Source organism: Dipodomys ordii, unplaced genomic scaffold (assembly GCF_000151885.1).
Source record: "Dipodomys ordii isolate 6190 unplaced genomic scaffold, Dord_2.0 Scaffold38, whole genome shotgun sequence".
Taxonomy (NCBI): domain Eukaryota; kingdom Metazoa; phylum Chordata; class Mammalia; order Rodentia; family Heteromyidae; genus Dipodomys; species Dipodomys ordii.
Window position 1 is genome coordinate 5601014 of NW_012267254.1, and position 10062 is coordinate 5611075.

General features: G+C 39.9%; 1 protein-coding gene across 3 annotated transcripts in view; it reads right to left on the minus strand.

The window, feature by feature from the left end:
• The window catches only part of Slc25a14 (solute carrier family 25 (mitochondrial carrier, brain), member 14), a 29181-nt gene extending 19465 nt beyond the window's left edge, over positions 1–9716 (minus strand). The window contains exons 1-3 of one of the 3 annotated variants that reach the window (XM_013018082.1): positions 9416–9716; positions 3432–3525; positions 1806–1953 (exon numbers count right to left, since the gene is read on the minus strand). In XM_013018082.1, coding sequence (XP_012873536.1) covers positions 1806–1953; positions 3432–3525; positions 9416–9490 — 317 coding nt within the window. In that variant the 5' untranslated portion in view covers positions 9491–9716. The remainder of the gene's footprint in view (positions 1–1805; positions 1954–3431; positions 3526–9415) is intronic. The other 2 variants (XM_013018083.1, XM_013018084.1) reach the window with 2 other exon arrangements.
• Positions 9717–10062: the final 346 nt, after the last annotated feature.

Sequence of the window (10062 nt, forward strand, 5' to 3'; positions counted from 1 at the left end):
CTGGGTTCGATTCCTCAGCACCACATAAGAAAAAAGAAAAAAGCCGGAAGTGGCGCTGTGGCTCAAGTGGTAGAGTGCTAGCCTTGAGCTGAAGAACTGAGGGACAGCGCCTAGGCCCAGAGTTCAGGCCCCACAACCGGACCCCCCCCAAAAAAAAGATGATGAACAGAGAGGGTTACAATTATGTAAGTCAAGTAAATAATGCATTTCTTTTGGACAAGGTCACTCCTTCCCTCACTAGCTCTCAGCCCCATTCCCAGCCTCAAGTTCATTTTCAACATAGTGTCTAGTGAGTACCACTGCTGCATTTGGTCACCCTTTGTCCCTCCATTTCTGTGTCTCCCCCTTACTCTCCAAAAAACAGATAAATGAAAAAGACAAAAGAAAACAAAAGCAACAACAAAGAAGAAAACCTCTTGTTTCTATTTTGTAGAGTTCATTCTGATGAATATTATATGGTCAGAGGCACATAGGCATTGTGTCTTTGTGTTCCTCCTCTAAGAGTATCTATCCTCCTTTGGGCTGGGAAGGTGGCTCAGTGGTAGAGCGCTTGCCTTGCATGCATGAGGCCCTGGGTTTGATTCCTCAGCACCACATAAGCAGAAAAAGCCAGAAGTGGCACTGCAGCTCAAGTGGTATAGCGCCAGCCTTGAGCTGAAGAGCTCAGGGACAACACCCAGGCCCTGAGTTCAGGCCCCATGAACGACAAAAAAAAAAAATAGAGTATCCTCTTTGGTCTCACTGTGAATGCCTAGGGTCCTGTATAATTTATCATGCCCCCATGTATTTTAGATCTAGTTTCTGCATATAAGAGGAAAAAATGTGCTATTTGTCTCTCTGAGCTCCATGAGCTTTTTCTGCTCAAGGCTAGCACTCTACCACTTGACCCACAGTGCCACTTCCGGTTTTCTCGTGGTTAATTGGAGATAAGATTCCCATGGACTTTCTTGCCCAGGCTGGCTTCAAACTTCAATCCTCAGATCTCAGCCTCCTGAATAGCTAGGATTACAGGTATGAGCACCAGTGCCCAGCTCATAAAGATATTTCTTTAGATGAAACTCTTAAAGGAAGTCAGTATTTGTCAACAGGAAAAAGATCACCAATAATATATTGTTAATTGGTGTTGCTGTCAACAATGATCACTGAGACATTTCAAGAAACCAGGAGAAAGCCTATATATAAGAATCTATCCATGGGCCTGGGAAGGTGGCTCAGTGGTAGAGCGCTTGCCTTGCATGCATGAGGCCCTGGGTTTGATTCCTCAGCACCACATAAGCAGGAAAAAAAAAGCTGGAAGTGGCTCTGTAGCTCAAGTGGTAGAGCTCTAGCTTTGAGCTGAAGAGCTGAGGGACAGCACCCAAGCCCCACTACCAGACCCAAAAAAAAAAGAATCTATCCATTTTAATATTTATCAGCCAGACAAACTCAAAATCCAAAACCCAAGACTTTCAGGCAGGTAAAATATAAACTGGATCATCAATATGGAATTACAAGTTGAAAAGATAAATACAAAGGACATAAACTATCATATAGTTGAAATATATGGCCTCTGTAAAAATCATTTCTGGGGCTGGGAAGGTGGCTCAGCAGTAAAGTGCTTACCTCGCATGCATGATGCCCTGGTTTGAGTCCTCAGCACTACATAAACAGAAAAAGCTAGAAGTGGCACTGTGGCTCAAGTGGTAGAGTGCTAGCCTTTTGAGCTGAAGAGCTTAGGGACAGCTCCGAGGCCTAGAGTTCAAGCCACATGACTGACAAAAAAAAATCATTTCTGTTCATGGTATAAGGAAAGAATCCAATCTTACCCTGAATACAGAGCCAAGATACCTTCTTCCTTATAGATTCGAAACAGGGCATGAAACATCCCTCTATATTTTATCTCTTTGAATCGGACATCGATGCTTTGGCCTTGGACTTGAAGCCGTGTTTTGGTAAGATCCACAGGAAAAGTTCCTATTTAAAAAAAAAACATACTCATAAGTATTTCCAAAGAGTCACAAGTAGGTATTGGCTAAATGTAAGACAAAAATAATATATGAAATCGTAGTAGAAGCTGAGCACTAGTGGCTCATAGCTGTAATCCTAGCAACTGAGATCTCAGGATTGAGGTTCCAAGCCAGCCCAGGCAGGAAAGTCTGTGAGACAATTATTTCCGATGACACTACAAAAAAGCCAGAAGTGGAGCTGTGGCTCAAATGATGAAATGCTCCCATTGAGTGCAAAAGCTCAGGGACAGCCCCCAGACCCCAGGCCCTGAACATACACAGACACAGACACACACAATAACAGTGCATCCTGTAACTCATAAAAGACCTGTCCTAGAATATCATTGTCAATGGACAAGAGATAAAAATGTGGTAAAATGAAATGCAACATTATGACACATAACGTAGTATTTTAAGACCAAAAACTAACAAGGTGAGTATATAGCTAGATATCACAAGATCAGAACATATACCAAGAAAGTCAACAGATTGTTAGAGTGTAGTCACTTATGAATAGTTCAGGAACAAAAATTTCTGGAAAATGTAAAAAAGTCACAATCTAAAAATATTTCAAAATTAGAATCATATAGAAAATTAATCAATCTTTCTCAATCTTGTTAGCTTCCTTCTGAAATAAGAAAGAAATTTGAAAACAAAAAGCCTGTTTTCAAGTAAAACTTACTAAGAAAGTTATAAACAACTTAAGAAGACAACCATGGGCTGAGAACCATGGGCTTGGTGGTAGAGTGCTTGCCTAGCATGCATGAAGCCCTGGGTTCAATTCCTCTGTACCATATACACAGAAAAAGCCAAAAGTGGTACTGTGGCTCAAGTGGTAGAGTGCTAGCCATGAGCAAAAGAGGCTCAGGCCCTGAGTTCAAGCCCAAGGACTGGCAAATAAAAGGAAGACCATTAGTACAGGAAGACAACAAAATTCCTATATTTTTTATATATTAAGCTTACCAAACTAGCAAATTACTAAACTATCAAAAGAGTTTCTAACGATTGACTTTCTTAACTTCATTTATTATACTATTAGTAGTACTTTCTCAGAAATGTTAGTTGATGGCTTTGAGATTCCAGTTTTTTGGGGGGTTGGGAGTTGGTTGGTCATGGGGCTTGAACTCTGGGCCTGGGCGCTGTCCCTCAGCTCTTCAGCTCAAGGCTAGTGCTCTACCACTTGACCCACAGCACCACTTCTAGCTTTTCCGAATAGTTTACTGGAGATGAGTCTCACAGACTTTCCTGCCCAGGCTGTCTTTGAACCTCAAACCTCAGATCTCAGCCTCCTGAGTAGCTAGGATTACAGGCATGAGCCATCAGCACCCGGCAAGACACCAGTTTTTAAACAGAGGGAAATTTTACTTCTTTTTAGTTTTCACCAAAAATAACTACCACTTTATATCATCATCTATAACAGATTTTTCATTGTTTTTACATTCTTACCAAACTCAGCAACAATAGAGGCAAGGCCGCCATAAACAAAGGGTTTCCAATTCAGACCAGACATCTCATGGCTTACAGTAGAACTTTTCTGATACTAAAAATAAACACAAATCAGAACAAGGAACAAGATTGAAAAGCATTTGTTAGCATTTGACCATATTATTTAAATATATAAAACTAGCAAATAAAACAAATGTTAAGGATAAACCCCTACCAAGGAGAATGACACAAAATGGGGGTATCCTGTGCTAAATGACCATGAATGTGTTCTTTAAGTCAACTCCATAGAGGATAGGTATGTGATGTATTCAAACAATAACCTGTACTCTTCATTTTCTCTAGTTTCTATATTATGCCATTCCCACCCACCGGCCAAAAAAGAGGCTTTAGTTCTTCCAGCATACCCAACTTAAACGATTACATGAAGAAACCTAGCATTCAAGTTACTTAGGCTGAGGCATCTCATAAAAGCAGTTTGTGGTATTCAGTTAGCTTGATTCAGGTACAAAGCATAGGCTCACAGTGCTATTTTGTAATGTTCTTAACCCTTTCTTCTCTCTAGTAATCTTCAGGGCTTGAGTTCTGGGAACCATGTCTAGTCATATACAACTAGCTAGACTAGTTCCAGGCTAAGCTAAGCACCTTTTTTGCTGGTCTTCTGGGCCCTAGAAGAATCACAGCAATATGGATTATATATCTCTTCTCTCACACATTTAAATTGCATCTTCTTCCTTTCCTTTAGCCTTCTAAAACATACAAATAATGTTTTCTTTTAATACTCTAGTTGTTTATAATAATGTATTCTGTATCTAGCTCTTTTTCCATACCACTCATTAAATCTGTCATATTTAATCTTTTCCCACAACTTTGAGCTCCTGTCTCAGATTTGGTTTTCTATACTAGTTTCTACAGAAGTTTTGGGGGATTTTTTTTCAAATTTTAGCATGCCCCAGAATCATATAGAAGAAATATTAAAATATGGACTGCTGGGCTGCTTCTCTAGTGTTTCTTAATGGTGATCTAGATCTGGCCCTAAGAATTTGAAACTTTCAGAGAATGCTGATATTTTCACCCTAAATCTATCTGCAAGTAGTCTTTTCTTAGAATGTACGCTCAGATTTCCTTTAGATATTTTTCAGAGATTTACACTATGTATACTTTTGAATTTTCAAAGCTACTTCAAGTGATTTAAAGTCAGGAAGAAACACTCCAAAGTCAGATTACCTAAATTAAAACCCTGACTCCGTATTAAAATCCTGACAACTACTAAAAAACACTTATTAGTTCTGTGACCTGAGTGAGTTATCCAACCTCTCTATGCCTGTGTTTTCTGCACTATAAAATAGGAATAACATGGCCAGGCACACTGGTGGTGTAATCCTAATTTCTCAGGAGACTGAGATCTCCGAGTTGTGGTTCAAAGCCAGCCTGGGTAGGAAAATCCATGAGATTCTTATCACTAATAAACCATCAAAATGCCAGAGGTGGAGTTATAGCTCAAGTGATCATGTATCCAGGCCCTGAGTTCAAACTCCAGCACTGGCAAACACACACACACACACACACACACACACACACACACACACACACGCACGCACGCACGCGTGCGCACACACACACACACACACACACAGAGAAAATAATAAAAAAAAACAGGGGCTGGTAAGGTGGCTCAGTGGTAGAGCACTTGCCTTGCATGCATGAGGCCCTGGGTTCGATTCTTCAGCACCACATAAGCAAAAAGAAAAAAGCTGGAGTGGTGCTGTGGGCAAGTGGTAGAGCGCTAGCCTTGAGCTGAAGAGCTGAGGGACAGTGCCCAGGCCCAGAGTTCAGGCCCCACGACTGGACCAAAAAATAAAATAAAATATAATAATAATAATAAAACTATCATAAGTTTGTTGTGAAAATTAAACAAATGACATATAACACAATATCTAGCTAGTTATATTTCTAAAATTTTAAAATTTAAATTCACTTATGTTAAAATTTCACTTTAATAGATAGTACTTGCTGCCCATCTCCCTCGTTTGCAATCTGGAGTTAGTACTTTTGAATCAAAGTGTCTTTTTAGGAGAAAGAAAGGTTTTATTAATTTCTATATAAGAAATTCTACATAAGCACCAGGTACTTACTGGTGGCTCACACCTGTAATCCTAGCTACTCAGAAGGCTGAGATCTGAGGATCGTGGTTCAAAGCCAGCCAGGGCAGAAAACTCCCTGTGTTTCTTATCTCAAACTAACCACTGAAAAACCGGAAGTGGAGCTGTGACTCAAAGTGGTAGAGTGCTAGCCTTAAGCAAAAGAGCTCCTGGACAGCACCCAGACCCTGAGTTCAAGCCCCACAACCAACAACAACAACAAAAGAAATTCTATGTAAGAAATTATCAGTAAGTAAGCAACCACTCAGATAAATGCTTCAGTTGCAAGGCACAGAAAAAATTATGGAAACATTTTCATATATAGTACATTAAAGTGTAGAACAGATAGTCCTAGTGGAGGAGAGCTGTTGAAAAACATTCTAAGCTAGATGCTAGTGGCTCATGCCTTTAATCCTGTCTACTCAGGAGGCTGAGATCTAAAGATTGTTGCTCAAAGCCAGCCTACGTAAGAAAACCAGTGAGTCTCTTATCTCCAATTAGCCACTCCCCCTCCCAAAAAAGCTGGAAATGAAGCTTTGTCTCAAGTGGTAGAGTGCTAGCTATGAGCCAAAAAAACACAGGGACAGTGTCCAGGCCCTGAGTTCAAGTCCTACAACTAGCACAAAATATTTCTAAAATGAAAATAAGGGATAGTTCAAATATCAATTGCAGCTCAAAGTAAGTTTTAATACTAAATACAACCTTATCAACATTTTAGCTATGCTTAGTTTAAGATGAGTACAGAAATAAAGTATGACATATGTGATTAGGAAGTAAGGATGGAAAAGCAGGATTATAACATACTTCTTCCCTAAGATTATGGGAAAAAAAACAGTCTCCACTAACAAATTTAGAGATTCACCCAAATTATCTTAATAATTTCATATGGCCACTGTGCTTCTTGCCAAAACTTTCTCTTCATGGTTTCTTTCACCTTTTTGTTACAGAGACTGCCTCTATGAGAACTTTTAGTACCTGTTACACAGCATTTAGATAAGGTAGTATGCTCAAAGATCAAGGGCAATAATTGATTAGTAAAAGGAAAGGAACAAAGTCATGGCAGTAAATAGAAAAATCAGTCACTATCAGTCACTCGATCTTAGGCCAGTTAGCCTAGGGGTTTCCTAATAGAGTTTTCACAATTCTGAAATGATATGAAAAATAAAAAAATCTAGGACTTCTTTTTAACTTAAAGGACTATCATTCATTAGATCACATTTTTTCTTACTCCTGAAGCAATGAAAAATCACCTTTCTTGAATCAAATGATAATAATCAGTTTTTAGTGTCTTTACTTGATAAACTATACTTAACTACCCTACATTTTTGGCCCCTACCCATACTTTCATTTATATTTTCCTGGATCATGAAATACAAACCTGGGGATTAATACTGTCCCTACCACCCCCTCCCCATTCATATCTGATACTAAAATATCTTTTCCTCCAGTTTTAGAAAAGAAACTTTAGAAGAAATTGTATATTGTCTTTGATTCACTCTGATCTTATACAGTCTTTGCTTACACTAGGCTAGTATGAATAAAGAAAATATTGAACAAAAGCATTTGTTTTCCCTAGGTGAGTCCTTCAAATATATAAAAATAGCTATCAGATTCTCTTATATCTTATCTTTACCAAGCTAAATATTCCTAGTCATGTTTCTTATCCTATATTTTACTTCAGTTACTTACCATAGGTGAAAACTATAGTTGCTTTTTAGAAAGAAAAATGATTCTACTGAATTATTACCTGTGAGGAAATACCTCTGAGTCTTTTCTTTGCCGGTCCTGGAGCTTGAACTCAGGGCCTGGGCACTGTCACTGAGCTTCTTTGCTCAAGGTGAGCACTCTACCACTTGAGGCACAGCCACACTTGCAGCTTTTCATGCATGCTAGGCAAGCACTTCACCACTAAGCCAATTTCCCAGCCGTCTGAGTGTTTTACATAAATCTGAGTACATGAAAATTCTAAAATTGTGTAATTTTTTGAACTTTTGTCTCTTCTTTATCTTTTTTTTTTTTGTCGGTCATGGGGCTTGAACTCTGGGCCTTCAGCTCTTCAACTCAAGGCGAGCGCTCTACCACTTGAGCTACAGCGCCACTTCCTCTTCTTTATCTTAAATCCAGGCATAAAAAATGACCAAAATGTGGTTTATCTTATAGTTGTCTCACATTATTTCCTCTTTAAAAAAAGTTAAGATCCCTGAAGGTAGACAACATATCTCACAATACTTTTTATATACTCAATAATTGAACAGAGTATGTCACTTAAATATCTGGTTTTCCAGTGTGATATCTTTTATCGATGTATATAGTATGTATATAAAAGATTACAGAAAAATTGAGAAAGCAAACTTGCCAGACCTGGCCAATGTTCCACACCTTGTACATGACACATTCCTGACACCCAGATATTCTATGCCTATATATCCACCACTGTGGCTTTTGTTGCAGAAAATGATTCGTGCAAAATACCTCATTTTCTCTTAAAATTACTTTTTTTTGTGGGGGCTAACTGCAGATATGAGCAAAAGGATAAAAGGCATTTCTATTGAAGTTAAAATAGAAATACTCTAAGTATTTTACCACATAAAGATCTCAATGGAAATTGTATTCAAATTGTAGTCATGTATTATAAATAGCTGATTATTTTAATAGGTAAACAAGTAAAACTAAAAATGTCTTAGAATACACATTATATAGCCCTACACTGCTCCAAAGATCTAGCAGGATAATCTAGCTGTCATTCTCTTTCTTTCTTTCCATCTTCTTTCTTTCTTTCTTTCTTTCTTTGTCCTTTAAGAAAGAATAGGTATTAAATAGAGATTCTCAGATTTAGAAGGTCATGATGAGGAGCCATCAGTTATTTATTGAAGGCATACTCAGTATTCAAACCTGCAAAGTGCTGTAATTGTCACGTTAAAAAAATCACAGAAATATGTCCTAACACCATGTTTGGTGTTCAGTCTGTCTTTCTGGATAATCAAGGACATGGGGCAGAGACAAAAAATTGTATGAAATATAGTACTTAACATTTAAAAAATTTATAATCTGGTGGAAGAAATAAAAGCATTTCACCAGGTAAAAATCAAGTTCTAAATTGTATAGTACAAACTGTAAGAGCAAAAGAAGCATAGAAAAGGAGACAGTCAACATGAGATTAAATAACTGGGCCTTGTCAGAGAATAGGTTGAATGTACACAGAGACAAGTAAGGGAAACTGGTGGTCAAAGGGACAGGAGGAATATACACAAATGTGGGAACAAACACAGCATGTGGAGGTAGGCATCAATATGTTCTGTTCTGAGAAATAAATGAAGGGCAAAAGTGGAATGCCCAATTCATTTGTTGGCTGAAACAATTTAAAGGAACAGACTTATACTGAAAGGCTTGAAATCAGGGAGTTTTGGGGGCCCAGTAAGGTTTTAAGAAAAATATAAACAGGGAAAGGTCTTGAGGAAATCTACCAAATTTTAGATAGTCTACTAGGGCTGCAGTAAGAACAGATCACAAACCATAGAAGTAGGGAAATCTGCTTAGGGTAGTGTGAAGTAAGACAGACAAGACCCTTGTTGGCAGTGAGGTTAGAGATTAGCTTCTAAATGAAAACACAACACGTTCAAGACTAATAAGCATCTCTAGCCTGGAGGAACTACTATTAAATCTCACCGGCTACCTGGTCTGAAAGTAATTCATGGTGCTAATAGCTGCCATCTCAATCAAGTAACTGAACTGCATTTTAATCGATGCCTTCAATGCCTTGACCTCAGGAGTGACGGGGTAAAAACTGAGGGGGGGGCATCTTTCAACAGCAACCCTCACACTAATACAATGGAGGTGTTTGCTTACTCCGCTTACAATCACGGCCGCCGTTGCAAACTTCACCCTTAGAAAAATTAGGATTATTCCGGGAAAGATACCCATTCACCCTCTGGGTAGCAGGATCTTGCCAGTTCCTCGGCTGTCAGAGCGAGTTCGTAGAGAGAAGGGAGGCGCCTGAAGGAGGCGGCCTCCCAGGGGGGTCGAGGAAGCAGGGCTCAATCGAAGAAGGAAAACCACCGATGCCGGAAGAGTGAAAGACAGGGAAGGGACTCAGCTGAAGGGAGAGAGAGATCAAAGGACCGTTAAGCCCCTCCCAGGCCGGGAACCAGTCCAGCCCGGCCTCGCGCGGCCTGGCGCGGCCCAGCCCCGCTCCCCAGCCTGGAAGTCCAGGAGCTCCCCCTCACCTGTTCCCGCACGGCAGACGACTGGGAAGCCAGGGTTCCCACAGTCGGAAACGCCTCCGCAGCGCCAACCCGGAAGCATTGAAACCAACGGAAGTAACGAGACGTTGCCCCGGCAACGGTGGCGCAGCCATTTCAGCTCCGCCCCTCCGAGCCTAAAAAAGAACGCGCGAATAAGCAGTGCGCGCATCAAAAGTCAAAAGAGCTGTGGGCACAAAGGTTTCGAGTGGACAGCCTGACATTTCCGGAGGGAAGTCAGAAGGTAGGAGCTAG